Source organism: Halichoerus grypus, chromosome 4, assembly GCF_964656455.1.
Source record: "Halichoerus grypus chromosome 4, mHalGry1.hap1.1, whole genome shotgun sequence".
Taxonomy (NCBI): Eukaryota; Metazoa; Chordata; class Mammalia; order Carnivora; family Phocidae; genus Halichoerus; species Halichoerus grypus.
This window is the reverse complement of record NC_135715.1, coordinates 128415038-128440189: the sequence shown is the minus strand read 5'-3', so window position 1 is coordinate 128440189 and position 25152 is coordinate 128415038. Positions and strand designations below refer to the sequence as shown.

The 25152-nt window shown below is 36.2% G+C and overlaps 1 protein-coding gene and 1 long non-coding RNA gene across 5 annotated transcripts in view; one reads left to right on the top strand and one right to left on the bottom strand.

The window, feature by feature from the left end:
- Window positions 1-25152, top strand: part of SLC38A11 (solute carrier family 38 member 11) — a 53101-nt gene that overhangs the window by 25833 nt on the left and 2116 nt on the right. For 2 of the 3 annotated variants that reach the window (XM_036090448.2, XM_036090444.2), the window contains 4 exons: window positions 10283-10353; window positions 11435-11596; window positions 14836-14948; window positions 17496-17627. In XM_036090448.2, the coding sequence (XP_035946341.1) occupies window positions 10283-10353; window positions 11435-11596; window positions 14836-14948; window positions 17496-17627 (478 nt within the window). The remainder of the gene's footprint in view (window positions 1-10282; window positions 10354-11434; window positions 11597-14835; window positions 14949-17495; window positions 17628-25152) is intronic. The other variant, XM_036090447.2, reaches the window with a different exon arrangement.
- LOC118534506 (uncharacterized) overlaps window positions 22768-25152 on the bottom strand; it is a 78808-nt gene continuing 76423 nt past the window's right edge. For both annotated transcript variants that reach the window (XR_013447194.1, XR_013447195.1), the window contains one exon: window positions 22768-23962. This is a non-coding gene — a long non-coding RNA (uncharacterized LOC118534506). The remainder of the gene's footprint in view (window positions 23963-25152) is intronic.

Sequence of the window (25152 nt, the reverse complement as noted above, 5' to 3'; positions counted from 1 at the left end):
GAGTACAGGATGTCCACAACCGTGGCCAACTAATCATGTACAAAAAAAAAAAAAGAAGAATAAAAAAAATGTATCTTTCCTTATTTATTTATTTATTTATTTGACAGAGAGAGACACAGCAAGAGGGAACACAAACAGGGAGAGTGGGAGAGGGAGAAGCAGGCTTCCCGCTGAGGAGGGAGCCCAATGCAGGGCTCGATGCAGGACTCAATCCCAGAACCCTGGGATCATGACCTGAGCCGAAGGCAGACCCTTAACGACTGAGCCACCCAGGCACCTCTTATCTTTCCTTTTTGACCATACCCTAATATGTGGAGATATAACACCATGTTCAAAATTAGTTGTATTTCTCTTTTGGTACACCTTTTTTTCCTAGAATGAATACTTGCTTTTGACTGTGGTTTTTTTTTTTTAAGATTTTATTTATTTATTTGAAGAAAGAGAGAGAGGAGAGAGCACAAGCAGGGGGAGCGGCAGTGGGAGAGGGAGAAGCAGGACCCTGGGATCATGACCTGAGCCGAAGGCAGACACTTAACCAACTGAGCCACCCTGGTGCCCCTTTGATTGTGTTTTTAACCATGTTTAGCTGGATGTCCAGTTTAGCTTTTTTTTTTTTAAGACTTGGAGTTTTTTGAAGCAGTTTTAGGTTCACAGCAAATTTAAGAGGAAGCCACAGAGATTTTCTATATACTCACTACCCACACACACGCATAGCCTCCCCCTTATCCGTATCCCCCACCAGAGTGGTACGTTGGTTGCAATTGATGGACCCAGATTAGTACATTATAATCATCAAAGTCTATAGTTTATAATAGAGTTCACTTTTGTGTTGTACATTCTGTGGGTTTGTACTAATGTATAATGTCATGTATCCATCATTATATTATCATGCAGAGTATTTTTGCTGCCCTAAAAATCCTCTGTGCTCCATCTGTTCACACCCTTACCCCAACCTCCAACCCTAAGCAACCACTGATCTGTTTTCTGTCTCCACAGTTTTGCCTTCTCCAGAATGAAATATCGTTGGAATCATACAGTGTGCATGTAGCCTTTTCAGAGTGGCTTCTTTTACTTAGCAATATGCACTTAAGATTTCTCCACGTCTTTTCATGGCTTAACAGTTCATTTCTTTTTAGCACTGAATAATATTCCATTGATTGGATATATCACAGTCTATCTATTCACCTACTGAAGGACATCTTGGTTGCTTCCAAGATGTGGCCACTATGAATAAAGCTGCTATAAACATCGTGTTCAGGTTTTTGCATGAACAGAAGATTTCAAATCCTTTGGTAAATAACAAGAAATGCAAGTGCTGGATTGTATGGTTAGAGTACGTTAGTTTTGTAAGAAGCCACCAAAGTGTATTCCAAAGTAGCTGTATGATTTTGCATTCCCTTCAGTAAAGAATGAGTCCCTTTTACTCCCCATCCTCATCAACATTTGGTGTTAGTGTTCTGGAGTTTGGCCATTCTGATAAGTGTGTAGTGGTATCTCATTATTGTTTTAATTTGCATTTCCTTGATGACATATGATATGGTGCATCTTTTCATATGCTTATTTACTATCTGTATATATTCTTTGGTGAGGTGTCTGTTAAGGTCTGTGGCCCATTTTTATGTGGATTGTTTGTGTTCTTATTGTTGAGTTTTAAGTGTTCCTTGTACTTTTTAGATAACAGTATTTCACGAGATGTGTCTTTTGCAAATATTTTCTCCTAGTTTAGCTTTTGATTTTGATCATTTTTGTTACTCCTTCACCAAATGCTCAAACATGTAAAGTAATCTACAGATTTTATTATTTTTCTTGGAGACCTCCCTCCCAGAGTCTTCCACCCCCTTGCTCCTTTCTGAATGGATTGATTTCCGTTTGCTGCCCCACTGTCATTCTAGGCTTCCTTTTACCTCTTTTTTGTGTTAGATGCCTTATATCCAGGATCTCATGTCTTTAATTTTTCTTTATTTTCTCCATTTTCCTTGGCATCTGACATAGCTTTCTATTGTCTGTGAGTCTTGCACACACGGGAGTTTGAGCTCTTTTTTCATCATTAGATCCCTCTCTGTGCTTGTTACTTCCACCATTCTCTGCAGTTACCATGTAAGCATCTACTTTCCTGTTCCCAAAATGTCTTTTCCACTGATGTCTCTTTTCCATTATCCACTCCCCCATGGATTTATCCCCATTTTAAATTCCTTTAATATCATTTTAGTAAGGTCTGAGAAGGGAAAGATAGTAAATGTATGTGGCCCATCCACTATGTTTCATTGGATGTCCAAGTTTAACTTTTGATGGATTAATTTGCCTGAGGATTTAAGTACAAATTCAAACATTTTTTTGAAAATATATTTGTCTCCTTAGAGAAGTTTTTTGTTGTTGTTGTTGGTTTTTTTGGGGTTTTTCTGTGGGGCTTGCAACTGTGACCTGAAGGGAGTAGAGCTGCTGTAGCTGTGTGCAGGTGGAGGATGATGAGCAAATTCTGTCTCAAAATTTATCCAATTACTGGATTATCTAATCCCCGTCTCTAACTCTTAGTTTACAGCTGCTATTATGGGTTGATTACTGGATTGAGAGATTAGGAAAGAAAAGAAAAAACAACTACCATCTGTATTGGCACTTAATTTAAAGCTTTGGGAGGAGATAGCTATGAAAAACAATGACTAAACTAAGATTTTTATCTTGTTTTGCTGGGTATTTCTTTATTTAGCACCCAAAATTGGGAATTGATTATTTCTGCCTGTCCTTTATGCATTCAGCAAAAGTTACTGTGTCTTCTATATGGAAAAAATCATGAGAGAATATTTCCTGTTGCTTCCAAAAACTATTAAACACACACACGCACGCACATACACATGCCTCAAGATTTTATATGTGTAAAGCCGTTTTACCTTATTAAAACAAAATGCAGAACTTCCAAGTAATTCATGAAAGTGAAACTCTTGTCTCTAAGAAGGCAGTGCTAAGTGTTCAAGAAATGAACTTAAATGTCACTGTACTTATATTTTATCAATGCCAATGATAAAATATAAATACATTCTTTCATAATCTTTCTCTTTGGTAAAATGCAAAAGGAAGAACTTTTATCTTAGCAATACTGACAGAATAAAAACCCTTTCTATAATTTGAAATTGATATAACAAAAAATAATAAGAATAACCCTTAATTTGTGTATGTGTGCCTGCTTGCGTGTATGTATAGATAGAAGCTTTAAAATGTAAAAGGGTAATTTTAAACTTTTTTTTCTTTTAAGTGATTAGTCTAAGATATTATCTGGTGATTAAATAATCAGGCAGTTTGCCTCTCTATTCATTTTAGATGTCAAATATCTTCAGGTTTAATGAGTGCCCTCTTTTATTGAAACATTTAATTATCTTCTCTTGATGGTAATCTCCACACCACTGCAGCAAAATTTATCATATCAACACAGAGCTACAGCTCAGCCAGGGAGACTGATGGCTGCGCGAAGGTCTAAACGCTGGAGTGAGGTGAGCAGCTCCACATACCCTGAGATTGTCAAAAATGGCCTTATGCGGCTGGAGGTTGCACCAATTTGACAGACCCAATGGTGCAGAAAATTGGTCTATGGAATAGAATACTAAATATTTACTGTGAATATCCAAAGCATAAATGAATCATTCCATCTTTTTCATCATTATCAACCAAAGGACTGCCCGTTTGCTAGCATGTATGTCTACTCTCAAGATTAATCATTCATTTATTTTAAGTAAAATAGCTCAACTTCCTCAAGGTCCCTTCATTCTCTAAAAGAATATGAATACCATGATGAAGATTGTGTTTTGTGTACTTGCAAGGTCCTTATAGCTGGACTAAGACATGTTTTGTTACTTTAATGGTAACATAAGGAAAGGGAGAGAGAGTGGAAGGAGGTCTCATCCAACTTCTGTTGTCCACTATATAATACACTCTTTCATTCATTTTCTCATTTAACCCTATGTCAGATATGTAGATAGAATTATTAATATTGTCTCTGTTTAACAGAGAAAACTGGGACCAGAGTCATTAAGTAATCTGCCCCAAGGCACTCTGCGAGTTTATCAGAATGCTAAGATTTAAATCCAAGTCTGCCTGACCTCAAAACCTGTGTTGTTTTTTTTTTTCTATTACAGCTTTCTGTATCCCATATGGTTTTTCTTAGTCATGAGAAATGTTGTCCTTCACAGAGGAAATTAAGTTCATTATTGTTTTCGTTGTCCTTTATTGATATTAACCACAGTTTGGTCTGTAGTCAGCAAATAATCACAGTAAATAAAAGAAGCAGGTAGGAACCACATAGAGGTAAAAAGCTAGTCCATTCATCAGCAGGTAACATTAACACTTGCTGAAGAGACGCTATTGACCTCAGCTGGACTAATTTCAGAACTATTGGCTTCCATTGCAAACTCTAGACACACACCAGTGAATGCAGTTGGTTTCAGTTCCTCAGGGAAATAAACTTCAACAGTAGCAATCGAAGAATCTAAAACAAAGAGGAATTGGAGAGTAGTTCTTATTCGGGGATTTCTTCAGAAGAAAACTTGCCTCACTTTGTACAAAATAAATACTCCAGAAGAGTTGTGTGTTAATTAATGTGTTAGAATTTGAATGATCATTTGAAAACCATTTCCTGTTTATAGGTAATTTAATGTGAATTATACTTTAAAATTTAAAAAAAGCACTCATCCTATAATTCAATTATTTAATACAAATTAAATTTCAATTATTTGACTCATATTTTATAGTATTTCAATTATGACTATTATGTACTATGTGTTTTCTGCCAGGTCTCTATTCATAGTAACAATTTCAGTTTGTTTCTCCCAGTTTGTTGGGGTTTTTTTGTTGGTGGTGGTGGTTTTTTTTTTTGCTTTTTTTTTTTATTTTGAAGACTCTCTGATATCCATGGTTCTTTATAAGTTAACAAAGTATTTTCTGTTTATTGTTATACTCAACTCCTCCATTCTTCTGTTTGCCCTTCAGAAAACTCAAGTGGTAAACAATACTGAAATATATAGCATAAGCTACACTATAGCAAAAAAATTTTTTTTTAATTTTATTTATTTATTTGACAGAGAGAGTGAGAGAACACAAGCAGGGGGCAGGGGCAGAGAGAGAGGGAGAAATAGGCCCCCTACTGAGCAGGGAGCCCAACAAATGGGGCTTGATCCGAGCAGCCCAGGATCATGACCTGAGCCAAAGGCAGACACTTAACCGACTGAGCCACCCAGGCGCCTCTACACTGTAGGAAATAATTAAACCTCTTTAGGTAATTTCTTTAACTCTTAGTTAAAAACTCTTAGTTTTTACTAATTCTTTAAGTCCTTAAGTGTCTGCCTTCGGCTCAGGTCATGATCCCAGGGTCCTGGGATCGAGCCCCGCATCGGGCTCCCTGCTCAGCGGGAAGCCTGCTTCTCCCTCTCCCACTCCCCCCTGCTTGTGTTCCCTCTCTCGCTATGTCTCTCTCTGTCAAATAAATAAATAAAATCTTAAAAAAAAAAAACAAAACACTATAATACAGTGGTGTTCTAGATGATATAGAATATACACCAATATAGTCCAAGATAGTTGATTTGTTTCTTTTGTCTTTTTTTCTGCAGTATCCTCAGAGATTTAGAACAGTGATTGCTACATTGGTAGTGGTCAACAAATATTTGTTGAAAACTGAATGAATTGAACAAGGGATTGGAAAGCAGGAAGAATGTAGTTTCAGTTGTAGAGTATATATGGAAATTTAAGGCTAAAAATTAGGTTCAGATCCAGAAAGTTTTTATGTAGAAAATATTGTATAATCATAAAAAGTTCAGGAAGCAGGAAATTGGGCTAGACCTTTTTGAAATAATTTTCTATATTTACTTCAATATTTATCAGCAATAGACTATCATATTTAAAAGTCAATTCATTTCTCTTTCCCTAGAGGTAACTATTATTCTTAAATTGGTTTAAATCATTCCTATTTATGTTTTTATACTTGCACTATGCATTTATGTATTGACAACAATATCTAGTATTGATTAGTATGTTTGTAAAATATACATAAATAACCACTATGGTAAAAAAAGAAACGCACATTCTCTTCTATAACTCATGATTTTTCCTTTAGCTTTGTATGCTGTATATTTCCATTTTGTTACAGTTAGCCCTGAGTGACTCTTTTTAATTGTTCTTATGGCACACAATTTTATGATTATGTCATGTTTCACTTAGGGATTTATTTATCAATTCTATTGCTTGAAATTGAGGTAGTTTCCAAAGTTTGGCTAATATGAACAATGCACTAGTGAACATCCTTATCCATATCTTTGTGTGCACATGTGTACTTTCCTACCCTAGGATATATATGTAGAAATGAAATTGTTTGCTTACAAGTTTTGAGTGCCTTCAACTTTACTAGATACTATCAAACTCTTCTCCTAAGTGCTTTACAATTTACAGTTCCCTCTGTAATAATTTCAAGTTCTTTTTTCCCAGCAATTTATCAACTTTGCTATTGTTGAATTAAGTGTGAAATGTCTTTTTGTATGGATTTCATTTGAGTTTCTCTGATTATAAAGGAAAGTGAGCAACTGATAGCATAAATGTTGACCATTCTCATTTCCTTTTCTGTCAATTGACTATTGTTCATTGCTTATTGGAATATCTTCTAGGCATGACAAATCTCATTTACAAGTTTTTAGCTTATCTTTATATTTTAACTTTGTTTATGGATTATTTTATTATACAAACATTATCAGGTTTATCAATCCTTACTATTATGTTGCTTTTACGGGTTTTTTAAAAAAATATTTTCTCCTTGAATATCATATTTTATTCTTTGAATTTAAATATTAATTTGGGGGAGAATTGACATCTACATGATATTGAGTCCTCCTATTCATATATTGGATATGGTATATCTCTCGATTTATATGTGTCTTTCCATACAGTTATATCATGCCATTACGATTATGCATATCTTTAAAAATATGTAGTGTTTTTATTGCCACTGCCATTTAAAAAACATTTTATTTGGTTATTATTTATGTACCTCAACCGTCATGATTTTCATGTATCAAGTATATATTTCATATATCCAGTAACCTTGCTAAATACTCTTATTAATTCCAATAGCTTGTCAGCAAATTCCCCTGAATTTTCTGTGGACACAATTCTGTTGTGTTCAAATAATTTATCCATTTCCAATGATTAAGTATCTTATCACTTCTTATTTTATTGCATTAGCTAGGAATTCCTGTGATATAGTCTGGAAGCAGTGATAGTAAACATCCTTATCTGGTTTCCACCTTTAATTGTAATATTTCTAAATTTTCACTTTTAAATGTGTCATTTGCTATAGATTTTGGTAGATATTCCTGTCAGATTAAGGAAGTTCTATTTTATTAATAGCTTGCTTAGCATGTTTTTCAAAGTAAATACTGTATTGTAGACTCTTCTACATATTTTGAGAGCGCATAAGCTTTTTTTCTCCATTAATCTGTTGATGAGATGAATTACATTAACAGATTTTTCTATTATTGAACAACCCTTGCATTTATTTGAAAAACTCTTCCTAGTCATGATTTTTTCTTATACACTGCTTGTTGCATTTGATATTTCATTTTGTATTTCAACATCTATAGTCTGAAATCAGAACAGTATATAACTTCATTTTCTCAATCGTTATGGGTATCAAGTTTCCAGAAATCTCTAAATATGCCAAGGAACTTTCTCTCTCTCTCTCTCTCATGTGTGTGCGTGTGTGTGTGTGTGTGTGTGTGTGTGTGTGTGTGTGTGTAGCTGGTTGATTCTGCAACTAATTCTAATTTCAGGCTATTTTATAAAATATTGGAAAGCCATATTCAATGTCCTTTTCCCTAGATTTGGATGCACATGCTTTCCTATCTGCAACATCTTTTTTTTATTATTTTCCATCTTACAAAATCAGCATCATTGGGGTGCCTGGGTGGCTCTGTTGGTTAAGAGTCCGACTTGATTTCAGCTCAGGTCATGATCTCAGGGTGGTGAGATTAAGCCCGGAGTCAAGCTCTGCACTGAGCCTGAAACCTGCTTAAGACTTTCTCTCCCTCTCCCTCTGTCTCCCCCCCCCCCGCCCCCCACCCCGGCCTCACATCACTTGCTCGCTCACTCTCTCTAAAAACTAAAATAAATAAATGAATAAACAAATAAATCATAAAATCATGCATCATTAAGGTGAACACAAAAACTTCAAAATTATGGGGCGTCTGTGTGGCTCAGTCGTTGGGCGACTGCCTTCGGCTCAGGTCATGATCCCCGGGGTATTGGGATCGAGCCTCGCATCGGGCTCCCTGCTCCGCGGGAAGCCGGCTTCTCCCTCCCCCACTCCCCCTGCTTGTGTTCCCTCTCTCGCTGTCTCTCTCTGTCAAATAAATAAATAAAAATCTTTTAAAAAGGGCGCCTGGGTGGCTCAGTCGTTAAGCGTCTGCCTTCGGCTCAGGTCATGATTCCAGGTCCTGGAATCGAGCCCCGCATCAGGCTCCCTGCTCAGCAGGAGGCCCGCTTCTCCCTCTCCCGCTCCCCCTGCCTGTGTTCCTTCTCTCGCTGTGTCTCTCTGTCAAATAAATAAATAAAATCTTAAAAAAAAAAAAATCTTAAAAAAAAATCTTACAATCTTACAAGTTTCTGTAATTTTTAGCGCTCCTTTTCTGAATCATTTTTTAAAGACCGTGGACAAAATCTGCCTTTTTCCCTGGTAACCTTGGCATTTGACGCGTACGCTCTTCTCGGTTAATGTTCACAGCAGCGAGAACAGTGGAGGCAGGAGGTGGGAGCAGCTCCCCCTCAAGACACGGGAGTCACCGCAAGCCTGTAACAGCCTGAGGCCTCCCTCCTAGGCTGGCTCATTCTCGAGGGCCTGTAACCACTCATTTCAAATATGGAATAAAAAAAAAAAAAAGATACAATGTATAAATTCCACTAACTTTGACAGAGCAAACGAGACTTTTTGTGTGTGTCTGTTTTACATGGAGTATGAATAACGAGTTTATGAAATAGGTGCATTTACACGAATTGCATTTATGGCTTTCTACAACCCTCGTTCCCCTTTTCCCCTCTGCTATCTTAATGTATTCTTTTGGGTTTCACTCAAGCCTTTCCTTTTCAGGGAAGCTGGACATCTTTGAGCCATTTTGCCTACTTTTTATTAAATGACAATAGATAATATTAATAAATTGATGATATGAGTGATCAGTTATTGAACACTTGACTATATGCAAGGCTCTCTTCCAGAAATCTTACATATTTTATCTCATTTAATTCACACAATAACTCAATGGATTAGGTACTACTCTTATTACTCTCATTTTATAGATATAAAAACTGAAGCACAGAAAGGTTCATCACTTGCCTAAGATCACACAGGTGGAAGGGGCAGAAGACTAACACAGGCTGTCTGATCTCAGAACCTAGCCTCTTCACTATTACTCAGGGATATATGGTAACCAGGGAGACCGAGCTCTGCCAATAGACAGGCTGGCCAATATTTTAATTCCACTAAGAAATAGGATGCCTCGGGTAATTTAAAGTTCATATCTTTCCAAAACCTCTTTGAGAAGTATTTCCACAGGTGGGAATTTGAGGTCACTTGACAGTTCAGTGTAAAAGAGATACTGGGATGAACAGCAAATCTCAGCTTCACTTACTATCTGTGGAAGCTTGACAAGTTTTATCACCACCCGGAGCTTAACTTTCCTAATGTATTAAATAGTGACAATAATACGTGAGTGTTACTGGGAAGATTGAGATATCAGAGGATAATTCCCAGAATACAGTTAAGTACATCCTCAATTAATATTAGCTCATGTCCACCTTCTTCAGTCAACTGTAGTGCCAACTATGAATTTCCCTGGGGTAGGATGAGCCTGGGGAATGAGCTCAAGGGGAAGGAAGGAAGTATTGATTAGCCGAGGAGGAACATTGCATTATTAATTTTTGTATCTCCCTCAATCAGTATCTTCAATGATGAGTGCATAACAAATGTTTGTTGTTAAATTGGTGAGTAAAAATGTCATAAAATTAAGTAGTCAGTGGTTATTTTAAATATATAAGAATAAAGTCTTTCCAAGTATTTGACATGCATTTTAGAGGACTGAGGTAAACATAACATGCATGTTCCTGGGAAATTATTTACAATTAAGGAAGATTGATGGGGACCCCTTATTAATTTCTGACTTAAAGATACTCAGTTTTTACTGTGACACCATTTCTTGTTCTCTGACATGCTTAGGCTCGCATTTGTTTGATCATTCATTAAATTACCTGATTTATCTTCTAGACCAAAAACAGAAGATGCTTGGGTATTTGCAAAGCCTAATGCCATTCAGGCTCTTGGTGTGATGTCATTTGGTGAGTATATGATTTCACAGGCCCTTTCTCAATATGGAGTCTTCGGTATAACGAAAAAGTTTCTTATTTGTGTCTGGAGAGCAAATGTCCAAAGTTTTAGACTTCCTATTAGCACCATATGGTCTAGTTTGCGCCAACATAAAATTAGGCTCAAACTTTTCTCACTCATCACTAAAATTTGATTTAATATGGACAAGTCTCTTTCTCATGCAGAAAACTCATTACAGTCATCTTATTTTTTAACTTGTAAATCTAGCAAGTGTTATGTGCTTATTCAAAACCTTGCACACAAAGTATTACAAATTGGCCAGATGTCTAAAGCTACTCTGTTATATCCCAGATTGGAAAGGAAGCCAGGGACTGAAAACATAGTGTTGTTTAGATTTCCCTTAAGATTGGAAGGCCACTAGGAAATGGAAAATGGGAGAGAAAGTTGGATAGGGCTGGTTTATATCAAGAGTGACATGAAGAGACCACATAAGCCTAATGTGAGTGAAATTTCTCATTCCTACAGTTGTTAAAAAAAGTTATTTTCGGACATAGCTAGTAAATTAATGTATTTGAACTTCAGTAGCATTCCAAAGTCACATACATCTCTGAATTTTTAGAAGAAAAAAGAGAACCTTAGTGCTTGTGATGAAGGACAGTTGGAAGGCAGGCAGGCAGGGACAAGGGGCCCCTGCCCTAAGAGGAAACCAACCTTAAAAGGATTTTACATGGCCCTGGAAAGGGGCCTCCACCCTTTCCCATGTGATAGATAGATGACAAAAATCTGATTGCATGACAGGTGCAGGGAGGGTTAATCAGATTAAAACAGCCCTCCAACAAGCCCATAAAAACCCCTATAGATTTAGAAACTCCAATGGCAACCCTCTTGGGTCCCCTCCATCCTCAGGAGCTTTGTACTATCACTTTGCTATTGCTCAGTAAACTTGCTTCGCTGCCCACCACTCTGTCCGGTCTACCTCTTCATTCTTCGAAGCCACGTGACCAAGAACCATGGGCACCGAAGGAGAAGGAAATCCAGTAACATTTGCTTTAATGGTGCTCTTTTTTTTTTTTTTTCTTTTTTGTATTGCAGCATTTATCTGCCACCATAACTGCTTCTTAGTTTATGGTTCTTTGGAAGACCCCACAGTAGCTAACTGGTCCCGCATCATCCATGTGTCCACCTTGGCTTCTGTACTTATCAGTATTCTCTTTGCTACATGTGGATACTTCACCTTTACTGGCTTCACCCAAGGTAAAATGAGAGATTCACTTCTCATCATATTTCGTTATTCACATGGACTGGTGCTGTCGCTTCTCATTTTGGGCACAATTATACCCAGTATTCTACTTCAGAGTATCATTATCTCTTCTGTCCATTCTCTCCTCTACCTTCCCACCTCTGCTGTTTCTGTTTTCCTGATTTTCTCCCTTTTGAACTGCTAAACTTGTTTCTGTAGTTCCTTTCCTCTCTTCTTCCATGCTTTCACTTAAAAGCACTTGAAATCTGGCTTCCCTCTCCACTGCAGCTTCACTTTCAGAAATACCAGCATCCTCTCACTCTTCAAAGTGAATAATCTTGGTTCTGATTCTCATGCACCTCTGTGAATCACTTAACAGTTCTGAACATCCTGTCTTTCCTCCCATAGGAGAAGGAGCACTACCATATCATCATTCACTCTTTCTCCCTGAGTGATTGCTCTTTGCTTTCTCTTACCTTCTCTCCCTTTCTCCTCCCACCTTCCATTAACTGGCTCAGGCAAGTTGCCTTCTTTTCTCTCAACAAATTCCCTGGAGATTGTCATTGTTTTATAAACTCTAGTCCAGACCTTTCTTTTCATCTCCAGCCTCTTGCCTGCAGGACATTCCTACTTAGTTATCCCATTCTTGCCTTAAACACAAAACATCATCTTTCCCACAGAACCAGCCCCACCTCTTCCCTCCCCTCCTCCACCACCTGACACTGAATTTATTTTCTTTTCCCTGTTCACCCAGGCCCAACAGCTGAGTGGCTATCTCTTCTTCCTTTGACCTGTGCACTCACTCCTCTGTGTAGTATTAATACCCTGGTAAATGCTGTGATTCAAACATGTCACAGCTTTTGCAGGTCTATTATCTCATATGACCTTGAAACAACCCTATGAAGGTAAGTGGAATAACTAGTTTTACCCCCTGCTTAAAACACAAAGAGGTGAAGGAACCTGCCCAAGCTGGCTGGTGACAAAGTAGAAAACAAGTCTCCTGACTTCCAGTTCAATTTTCATTCCATTCTCTCTTGCTGTCTACCCCACTTTGGTCAAATGAGACCCATTAAAAGCTCTCTTATCCTCCAGCTCCTCTTCACTTAGTTTTCAGATGATACTAGGTACTCTTGTGTGTATTGTTTCAAATAGAGGTTACAGGTAACTATGATTATAGGCAGAGATTTCTCAAGAAATAAAGAAAAAAGTAAGAATGGCTTCAAAACAAAGGGTTTAACATAATTCCAATGCCATCAAAAATACAATCTATGTATGTGCCAGTAGAGTGCAGCAATGAAGTGACCGTGAAAGTCTTGATAAAAATTGTGTTTCAAAACACTGCCATGTATCACTATTGCTACATCATTTGCCAAGGTGAATGGCCTGTAGGCTCCAGTCTGTACAAAACCTTGGTTTTTAAATGCCTTCCCTGTAAGACATAAGCCCTTTTTCTTAGTCACACCTTCCTAGTGTTGTTATTGGTGGTAATTGCTTAGATATAATTAAATCTTTATATAACAAAGCTGACGGGTTGGTTTTGGTTTGGGCTTTTTGTTGTTGTTTTTTTTTTTTAACCTAGCTATAATTCCTGAAAATATACTTAGACTCAAGCTGGAATAAGCTGACATTGTTTCTTCAGACCATTTCATTTTAGGCAAATCTGGTCTTACCTGTGCAAACTGCTTGCTCCTTTTTTTTTTCCCTTTTAGTAGAGACATTTCAGCTTGTGAGGCAGTAAAGAAGTCGAGGTTGTTCTTGACATTCTCAGTCACTTTTTACTGAAGGTTAATGAACAGGGACCTTCTGTCCTCTTTTCTGAGTGGTAGAACCTTTTCAGTCAACCTTGAAGCAGGTGTCTGCCACGACTGCTTGTGGTTTAATCCCTTTCTGCCTAAAAGGGACCCTAGAAAGTAATGTGCATTTGTTCCAGTTGATAGGAGGAGGGGAGAAGAGTCATTAAAGTAAGTCTTGGCAGAGGCGGGTCATTTAGCTTTTTAATTAAAGAAAAAAGGACAGAAGTATAGTTTTGTTTTCTTTTTAAATAGTGAAGTAGTGTGTGACTTTGATCTTATTTTTCTATTCAGTCTAACTGGAAAATGTGACCCAAATATTAAAATGTAAGCATGTTATATTTAGGAAATAAATAGACCTGGGGCACCTGGGTGGCTCAGTTGTTAGGCGTCTGCCTTCGGCTCAGGTCATGATCCCGGGGTCCTGGGATTGAGCCCCGCATCAGGCTCCCTGCTCCGCAAGAGGCCTGCTTCTCCCTCTCCCACTCCCCCTGCTTGTGTTCCCTCTCTCACTGTGTCTTTCTCTGTCAAATAAATAAATAAAATCTTTAAAAAAAAAAAAGAAAGAAAGAAAGAAATAGGCCCAAATATTGTTTGTTTCAGTATTGGGAAACTTTTTGCTGACATGACTTCTGGGCCCTCATTAGATCCCTCTATTTCTTTATAGATGTCTGAGAAAATGTAGTCTCTAAATAAGAATTGGTTCAAGGTGTGCATGGTCCATTGTTTAGTTTGGAACTAATTAAATATAATGCTTTACCTCAGAAATAACCATATTTTCACAGTTTTGAATCAGTGTACTTGCACTCGGGTTCATCAGATACCATGAAAGGTGAATCCTTGCTGTGGCCCCCAGTCTGGGATTAAACCCTATAGCATGATATACAGGAAATTCAGCTCCCCAGATGTACTGGTCTACTCTTCCTTTCAGGATTGCCCTTGATCTAAGAATAACATTTCAAAAGGAAATTTGTTTATTTTAAGACTTTTTTTCTTTTTAATAACGAAGTCACTTATTTACCAGAAACAAAGACCAGAAGCAAGTTTATAAAGCTAGTGCACAAGAATTTAGGGAGTTGGTTCAGGTGTCAGAAGACAATGGATGAAAGTATTTTTCAGAAGTTGATACAAATTTAAGGCAGATCTACTAAAAACAAACAATGAGAATAAGAGAAAAACTGTCACTGATGAATTCATCTCAAGTGGAAAATGTACTAGTTTTAATATCAGTCAATAATTATATAGTTATATTGTATGGTGACTAACATAACATAATAAAATAAAAAAAATAATTATATAGTTATTGAAAGCAAAAAACCTTGTATTTAGACTTGGCAGTCTATTCTATTAATTAAATGGAGTTTATGGAGCTCCACTTATACAATAAATATCCAGTATCTGATTTGTTAGATATTTATCTCAAATATTCAGTTGAAATAAATCTATTTTATATTATTCTCTAGGAGACTTATTTGAAAACTATTGCAGAAATGATGATTTGGTAACATTCGGAAGGTTCTGTTATGGAGTCACTGTCATTTTAACGTACCCAATTGAATGCTTTGTGACTAGAGAGGTAAGCACAATTCCTTTCCAACATTTTACCCAGTCGATTCCTCTACTACATTTAATTTAGGAAGATTTGTGAATAATTTAAATCTGCAAATTCACAAGTGCATGACAAGTCATACAATTTATAAGTCTCTTTTTCAACCAGTTTAAAGATAAATTTATATTCAAATGTTTACAAGTTACTTTTTCAAAAGTTGGATTTGAAGATCATGTTTGGTGGTTTAGTTTATATTAGCATAAGTATAAATATTTATACAACTGCATTCCAAAATGAATGCCAGCCTTTAATAGAGCCAAACTAAGTGGTTTTTTCTTAAAAGCATTCTTACAAAGAAATTAAGTACTAAGATTTAAAACGTGTTTTACAAAATCGTCCTTTTGCTAAGATGTTTTATAAGTCAATGTGTATTAAAGGCAACTTTGAACAGATTTTGATCAGTTTTGTTATTTTGAAAAAACTAAAATGTCTTATTATCTATGGAAAACCAAAATTCAATTTAAACCACTAGTTTTACAGATATATTTTATTTATATATTTATACAAATATACTTATTTTTACACCATGTAAAATAATAAAGATAGTATATCACATATATATGTATTTGTGATGTACTTGTACTATATATATGGATTTGCAAAGGACGATTAAGTGAAAAAGAAATCATTCTTTTTCTGTAAAGCTGGATAGCTTGTCGGGAATCCCTTATACAGTCAGCGAAAAATCCACTGTACCACTCAGCAGAAAAACATGATCCTGCTTCACAGTGGTTCTTTCAGCAATCACACTGAAAAGGGCTTAGTTTTAGGATCTATTCCTAGAGGCTGTTTACACAGTGCACCATGTGAATGGGTCTAATGTGTGAAGTGAACCGCCTACAGAGCTTTAAATACGCTAACTAATCAGCAGGCTTCTAGAGGAAGACCAGTGCTTTCCTTATGCCAGTTCTGGGGGTAAGGAACTGCTCAGGGAAATGGAATAAGGAATTGTTCAGCACTATGTATATCCTTTACAATTAGCACTTGTCCTCACTTACAAATGTGTAACTCACAGGCTAGTTCTCTACCTTGAATATAAGGGAGAAGTAGACTGAAATTTACTTTATGAAGATTTTTCAAATCTAAGAAACTTGAAAAATTTTTTGCTCTTGTTAGATGCAGGAAATGGTTTTATTTTAGCTTCTGCCCAGTACTTTGGGTTCAAATCTGATCTGTAGGTCAAGGGTAACAGATGCTACATTCTCATGTGGCTTCTGGTGAACTGCTTGTGGACAGTCTGAGTCACTCCACCTGCACAGTTTATGTCTTTAGTTCTTGGAACTTGTTTCTTTTCTAGCTGCCATGACAGGAAGATAGAACTAACTCAAGATCTCTGCCATGATAGCAAATACTAGGCAGAGGAACCTCAAATATACTTCACTCATTCATTTCCTTTTTCTCTCCTTTCTACACACACACACACACACACACACACTTAGCATAAACACAGTCAAAGCCATTTCTACTCATAGGTAAAGTAGCCAGCCACATACGAGGGTGCCAAAAAGCCTGTCCATACCCCTAATGAATATCTCTCAGTAGCCTGCCACACACAGTGATTTTCTACTATTATAATCATATATTAGAGGCTTCTATAAGAATGAATTTTAAATATTTAAAAAACATCACCAACTGTAAAACCATAAATGAGTAAAAGTTATTAATATTCCCAGTAATTATTAGCAGGGTTATGGCAGTGTCCAGTCTGTGAGGAATGTTTCTTATCTAGGAACGTTAGGTAAGTAACAGCTTGGAGGGTTGGCTTCATTAAGGTCCCCCAGCATCTGACCTTCTACCATTTCCAACTCTTGTCTCAGGGTTCTCTTGCAGAGTCAACCCTATTCAGATTGTCTCCTTCTTGTCTTCCATAGGTATCTTTCCTGTTCTTCTTTCTTCTTTTGCTCTTTTCACACTGTTGTCTCAGTCTCTAATTCTGCTCTAAATCCTACCCATGTTTTAAGCCCTACCTCAAGCCAAGGTAGAACAAGGACATTTCAGGATTGCTGTAAAGCTGATCACTGAAGAAAGATGGATCTAGGTAACTAAAGCTCTTCTAGTTCTAAATTCTATTTGATCTTTTTTATCCAGATCACTATTTGTTTTCTTAGATTGGTTGACTCTCTCCAATCTCCTCTCATTCAAAAATCTAAATACCATCCATAGATTCTGTTAGTGATGACCTTGTTGGACTCAAATACCTTATAAGGCAACTTCCTAAGATCTTTCTTACACTTGAGAAATATATTTTTCACCCATTATATGCCATGTTTTGGGTCTGTAATATAATATACCACCTGTCTAATAATTTGGCAAAGAATACATGTTATTGAAATGTGTGTTTGTCTATGTGTAAGTACTTTGGAAAAGATAGGACATTCGTATGGCTTAAGATTTGATCGATTGCCTTACTGGTAGCGTTTTATACAGTCCTAAGTGCTATAATATGATATACTTTCTTAATAAGTCCTGCATGCCTCTGAGAATCCGTCTCTAAATAATGTGTTTCTTTGGCAGGTAATTGCCAATGTGTTTTTTGGTGGGAATCTTTCATTGGTCTTCCACATTATTGTAACAGTGGTTATCATTACTGTAGCCATGCTTACATCATTGCTGATTGATTGCCTTGGAAAAGTTTTAGAACTCAATGTAAGTATATTTAAAGATTTACACCTCCATTTCTAAAAATCCCTTTAAAAATAATGTTTATATTTAATGAAGGATGTATTTTCCCTAACAAAGTATCAGTTTCTGAAATGAAATGAAAATGTGTTTGTTATGTAATAATAAATATTACAATGATGATTTTGTGTACTTTATAAGACTATATACCTTTAGAGCAGTGGTTCTCCAGTGGGGGAGATTTTGCTCCTCCTCACCAAGGGAACATTTTTGTTGTCACAGGTGGATATGTGGGTGCTACTGGCATCTATTGGGAAAGGCTGAGGACGCTGCTGACGTCCCTACAATGCACAAGACAGCCCCCATCATAAAGAATTATCCAATCTAAAATGTCAGTAGTGCTGAGGTTGAGACACCCTGGTTTGGAGCACTTTTTCATATTTTATTTTCTATAATACATAAACATTACTAAAAACAGCTACATATTAAGTGGATCTGGAAGTTGCTGCATAAAAACAGGTCTAGAGGGTGTCATTAAATACGTGTGAATGAAGATAATTATATCCATACCCCACATTCACTTACCACAGCCCAAGTTCTTTTTCTTTAAAATATTTCGTTTCCCTTTCTAGACCTTTCCCTCATAATCTCTACTGCTCTCTCCCAAGTCTAAGTCCTCGTTATATCACATCTGAATTAATACTGTCTCTTTGTTTCAACTAGCACATATTTAAGTTCTGCTTCCAGTTTATCATGACAATACTTAAAAATCTCCACTTTCCTACCAGAGCAAGCATAAACTGTTGCCTCTATAATCTGACCCCATGCCTTCTATGGAAAATTATTTACCATTTACTTTCCCAAATCCACCTTTAGCTCTAGTCAATCTTATTTTTAGCCTATGAGTAAGCCATAGTAATTCTTTCTTTTATCCTTTGCCTTATGTTTATTCTTTTACAATTATTATTTTCCTTTCATTTCTGTCCAAATCTTACAAAGATTTAAGGTCTAGTGCAACTTCTAACTCATTTATTTGTTGATTAAGTATATATTATTACTATACAATTGAGATACAATGATGGGAGGAAATCAGAAAGGATCTATGCTTTCATGGAGCATACAGTCTTACAAATAAACATGAAAAGTTCAGCTGCTACGTAAATCAAGAAGAAGAGAAAGGAAAGAGATGGATTCCCAAAAGACATTTATGAGAAAAGATTAATAGGATTTTGTGACAAAGGGGGATAGAGGGACACATCAAGAATGACTCCTTGGTTCTACTTTGTGGAGCTGGGACAATGATGCCATCTGGTGAGAAATGAATAGAAATGGATCTACCACTTCAGAGTCATTGATCTTACTCTTCTACAATCTTTATGGAATTTCTATTCAGAATCCCACCACTTAGCATTTATTAATTATGCACCACAGGGAGGGCAGACTTTTACAGATGGGATCCCAAGTCATTATTTACTCACTCCATTGAGAGTTGAGGGATAGGTGAAGGTATTATTGTCAGTGCCCAAGATACTATTCCCTCCAGATGCCATCTGGATTTGAAGTTCCAGACAAAATAGATTCAGTCAGTAATACACTTTTGGGGATGTTCTCATAGCAGGGTGTATGAAGAGTAGGGAGTAGGCTCTTTCCCAAAACCACAGGAGCCTGGGGAATCATCTATTCCACCAGCATTGGAAAGAAAGCTCATAGGAGAGATGCATAAATATCAAAGGTAACTTTCACCTACTTCTCAGTTTTGCATAGACCAAAGTCTAGAAGGTTCATACAAAATCATTTCACATTCTAACCTTGATCTATGTAAGTGGATGACTGCTACCTTAATGCACTAACTTGATTTATGTATTGTCATCATGTATCATATACTGTCTGGATTGTCCATAAGCTTGCCTTCCCTACCAGAGAGTAAGTTCTTTGAAGATGAGAATGATATTTAGCTGCCTCTTCCATCCTCCACAGTATATGGCATAGTGCTAAGAACACAGTGCTCAAATTACTGCCTGGGCAATTGCCCCTTAGGACCACAGATCAGGAACTATTTCTACAAATGTTCCTGGACATAAAAGACATCCTTTAGTGTAGCACTGGGATAGTAAGTGTTACCAAAAATTGATGGCATTGATAATGATAGTAATCTTTTATCTGTGCTGAGGTATGATCAACATAATGATTCCCAGATCTGTTATTTCTTTGTTAAATGTCTCATTTGAGTTCATATTTGGTTGTGTGTTTTTTTAATATTGTAAAATTTTGATATGAAAAAATGTTTATCAACTGCCTGATAGCTCACCACATGTTGATAGCCTAACAATTTTTTATTCCCTTTAAATTAAACAAGCACATACATATTGCTTATTTTTTAGTAATGATATATTTTTGTAAATATTACCCTAACTTTCTGTTAATTGCTTATCTCTCTGACACTTGCACAACAAAACTGTAAGCACTTAATTACATTAAATATTCCCTATTGTACTTATGTTGAAAGTTTTTTGTGGTTAAGACAGAATTCTGGGGGCGCCTGGGTGGCTCAGTCGTTAAGCATCTGCCTTCGGCTCAGGTCATGATCCCAGGGTCCTGGCATCGAGCCCCGCATCAGGCTCTCTGCTCAGCAGAAAGCCTGCTTCTCCCTCTCCCACTCCCCCTGCTTTTGTTCCCTCTCTCGCTGTGTCTCTCTCTGTCAAATAAATAAATAAAAATCTTTAAAAAGTAAAAAAAAAATTAAAAAGACAGAATTCTGGTATTATAGAATAATAAGGGAAGAATATTGGGTGAATGTCTATTATAAAGCCAAGATCTCAGCTGGTTGTGGAAGACTATTTTAAAAAATTTAAAACATGATTCTAGATCCTTAGATTTTTTTAAAACCTGATTATAGAGATATTCATAAAAAGACAATTAAATAAGATTTATTTTAAGTTGTCTGTTACGATCTAATAACCCAAGACAATTACACTAGGCTTAAAGAAATGAGCCCATAACTATTTGGTCAATTAATTGTTATCAAAGCAGGAAAGAATATCCAATGGGAAAAGACAGTCTCTTCAACAAATGGTGTTGGGAAAAGTGGACAGCCATATGCAGAAGAATGAAACTGGGCCATTGCCTTACATCAAACACAAAAATAAATTCAAAATGGATTAAAGACCTAAATGTGAGACTTGAAACTGTAAAAATCGTACAGGAGAACACAGGCAGTAGTAACCCATTTGACATCAGCCATAGCAGCTTCTTGCTACATATGTCTCCTGAGGCAAGGGAAACAAAAGTAAAAATAACCTATTGGGACTACATTAAAATAAAAAGCTTCTGCACAGAGAAGGAAACAATCCACAACACTAAAAGGCAACCTATGGAATGGGAGAAGATATTTGCAAATGACCTCTGATAAAGGGTCAGTATCTAAAATATATAAAGACCTTATAAAACTCAACACCCCAAAAATGAATAATCCAATTTAAAAATGGGCAGAAGACATACAGAGGGCCAACAGATACATGAAAAGATGCTCAACATCACTCATCATCAGGGAAATACAAATCAAAACTACAATGAGATGTCATCTCACACCTGCCAGAATGGCTAAAATTAACAACACAAGAAAAAAGAGATGTTGGCAAGAATGTGGAGAAAGGGGAATCCTCTTGCACTGTTGGTGGGAATGCAAACTGGTGCAGTCATTCTGGAGAACAGTATGGAGGTTCCTCAAAAAGTTAAAAATAGAACTACCCTATGACCCAGCAATTGCACTACCAGGTATTTACCCAAAGAATACAAAAACACTAATTCAAAGGGATACAGGCACCCTAATGTCTATAGCAGCATTGTCTATAATAACTAAATTATGGAAACATCCCAAATGTCCATCAAGTGATGAATGGATAAAGAAGATGTGGCATACATACACAATGGAATATTACTTAGACATAAAGAAGAATGAAATCTTGCCATTTGTAACAACATGGATGGAGCTAGAGAGTATTATGCTAAGTGAAATAAGTCAGAGAAAGACAAATATGATATGATTTCACTCATTTGTGGAATTTAGGAAACACACAAGCAAAGGGGGAAAAAAGAGAGAGGGAAGCAAACCAAGAAACAGACTCTCAACTATAGAGAACAAACTGATGATTACCAGAGGGGAGGTAGGTGGGGGATGGGTAATACAGGTGATGGGGATTAAGGAGTGCACTTGTGGTAAGCACCAGGTGTTACATGGAAATGCGGAATCACTAAGGGCATTTTATGAGAATGTAATAAAATACAGGATCTCCATTCTTTTACAGATGACCTGAGCATATGTTTTTCCAATCAACAAAAGTCTTTTGGCATGCACAACATATTCAGATCTTTACTCATCTCCCTTCTTGTGGCATTTGTCATGTTTAATAGAGCCAGATGAGGCATCATTTCTCTCCGTAACTATTGTAGGCTGGATCACGCAACACTTTAGAAGTACCTAAAGCATACTGTGTTCCACTTGCGAATGACAGTGTGAGCTAACATGTATCGATTACTCTGTGCCAAGTGTTTTGCATGCGTTATCTTCCTTAACCTGTATTAGTTTTACAGATGAAGAAACTGAGGCACAGAGTGATTAAATAGAGTGATTAAATAGTTCACACTAGCTGTAAGTGGCAGAATCAAGATTTGACCACAGGCTTTCAGCCCCTATAGCCCACATTTTTAATTATTATGCTAGCCTAAGGTTTCCTAAATAGAAGGCTTTAAATTATATAAAATAAGCAGATTCATTTCTCTATCCAATTTTTAAGTTAAAAGCCTCTACATTAAATTTACCTATAAGTGAGGTTAAGAGTAATCCATAATATATATGGCTAGATTTTAATAATGAGTTAAAATCAATACCAGGAGATGAAATAACATGGAACTGAAAGATTTTCATCTAAATTAATTTTTAGCTAATAGCTTTTATCTTAGTTAACAATTGTTGTACACTAAGAATTCTTTTCTACTGTGGTGTCTGAATCATTGCTAAGTAGAATAATGATCTTCACTAATGAGATGTGTAATAGAATCAGACCTTCAATTTGTGAAGTTAAGGAAATGCTGTTACTTATTATAACTAGAATAATATAGGATAAATTATTTGGAGTTTTATTAGTACCTAATAAAAAGCAAAACCCCATTTAGAGCTTAGCTTCCTTTTTATTTCATTGTTTTCATAGCAGTAGACAACAATGACATATTTTCCAAAGGAAATGCACCCTCCATTTTAAAGGATTCATTTTAGAAGCAAATAAAATAAACAGAAGTCCCATTCTTGGTATTAAGAATCCAGGATCTGGGCACTGATGTTGCTATTAGAGAAAAAAAGCATCTACAGCAATTGGGCCCTATGGGTTTTTTACTCACAGTACAAAGAGAAAAGATGAAGCAGCTGGGGCCTGTGGCCAGAGTAACCAGCCCAAAAAGCGTCGTGCACGGCTTAAAGTAGAAGGAAGCAAGCAAGCCGATTACCCAGCGCCAGCCCACACAGAGAGATACATCAGGGCGAGCAAGGCATAGTCCAAGCTGCCGAAGACCTCCTGAGTTAGTGAGAGTGTCTCTTTAAGGTACAGGAATACATTTCATGAATCCAAACTGATTACAAAGTAGAAACTTAGAAGAGGTATAAGCATTCTTTTGTTTAGTTTTCAGCTTCCTTGTATCCTTTGAGAGGTTTTCTATTCTGGTAGGAGAATTCAGTTAAGTTCCCAATTTGTATTGCCAGTAAAAATCTTCAACACCTTCTGTTATTTCCTTACAGCAAATTGCAGAATGCCCTGGCATCAATAGTATTATTATCAAGGGACAGTGCTGCCCTGCCTTTAAAATAAGGCTATATTTTATTATCCCTTTAATGAAAGGATATTTACATCCTCTCAAGCAATTCCAAAAATTATTCCAAAGCCAGTGGTGTATTCTCACACAAGGCTATATTTAGTAGATCTAATAAGCAGGACGAATTTATAGGAAAAAGAGCAGATGGAACTGCTGTATCATTCTATTGATGATCTTGGGTCCAAACAACAACTTCTAGCAAGACTGCGCTTTCAAATATTAAGAAAGTAACTGCTATCTAGACAAGATACTCAACTGGACTTCTTCCAGTACAAACATCAGCTATATAGTTTTCCCACTAATTGCTACTTTCTCAACTCTTAAGAATTATAGCATAAACAGAACACCCATTGCTTTGGACTGCCCAGCAAGTTAGGTTTGGAAGTGTCCCAAAATGCTGACTGATGACAGCTTCTTAGCAGCAGCTGGTGGCGGTTTTCATCCTGATAGCACTTTCAACACTCTGAAGTTCCAGATGAATTAATTTCACATGTTTGTTCCTGTAAAGAGAAGAGATTCTATACATATACACACCCCCACACCCACATACATATATTTATATCTTAATTATTTTTTCATTGTTTTCAAAATTTTTTCAAAGAAATCAAAGGATAATAATTATTATAAACAAAGATGGAGTTCTACAGTATTTTTCTTAAAAGAACATTGTCAGTTTCAAGTGTTTCGAGACAGCCAAAGAAGTCCATAATTCATTCAATTCTTGCCATGTGAAAACTAATTCTTTATATCTGTGTACCTTTGTAGGTATTCATTTGTATGCAGGTACTATGAATGGCAAAATTACATTTTCCATATATTTCAAATTAGAATACACTTTAGCACCTCTTTTCTCACTCTTATATCTTTGGCTATAGACGTATTTTCTATGAAGTGTGGTCTCTCTTATTCTTCCCCAAATTTTTAGATAGTGCCTCATTAGTCATTTCATACCATATTCCAATCAACTGCCATTTCTCTGGACTTCTATTTTTGTAAAAGCTAAAAAAGCTATATTTTTGGAATCATAGTTGTAATATTTCTGTTCTGAGGATGGCACTGAGTATAACAGTAATTTTAGTAAATGATGATATTGAGAAAATATTTCTTGTAAAACTATTTTAAGTTATAATCTGTTTTTTACATCATCCAGCTTCAAAATCAGTTTTCTGTGATTTTTCCCTGGGGAAATCTACCAAATAATGTGTCAAAAAGCGTTTAAACCTTAGGTGATAGGTGTATAGGCTTTCATTATACTATTCTTTCTACTTTTCTGTATATTTACATATTTCCATAATAACTTTTTGAAATATAGCAAAACATGTATTTTATGGAAAGCTTCCTTTTAGTTTTAAACCAATATCACATTTGCTATTGTCTGTTTTTAAAAACTTGTGTTTTATGGCTTAAGAGAATGTCATTTGTTATACAATTATATTTAATATATTTTAATAGTATGTTATATTTTGTTTAATATATAATTAACATTTAATATAATTTTAAAACTATATTGCCTAAAATGTATTACATTTTAACATTATATCATTTGCAAAGTGTCTAGTGCAAATTTAGCCTCCTCAAAGGGAAAGTATCTTTTCTTTGAAGTCAGTAACTCTGGGTATTTTTTAAATTTTTTTAAGATTTATTTATTTATTTGAGAGAGAGTAAGAGAGCACACACACACAACGTGGCG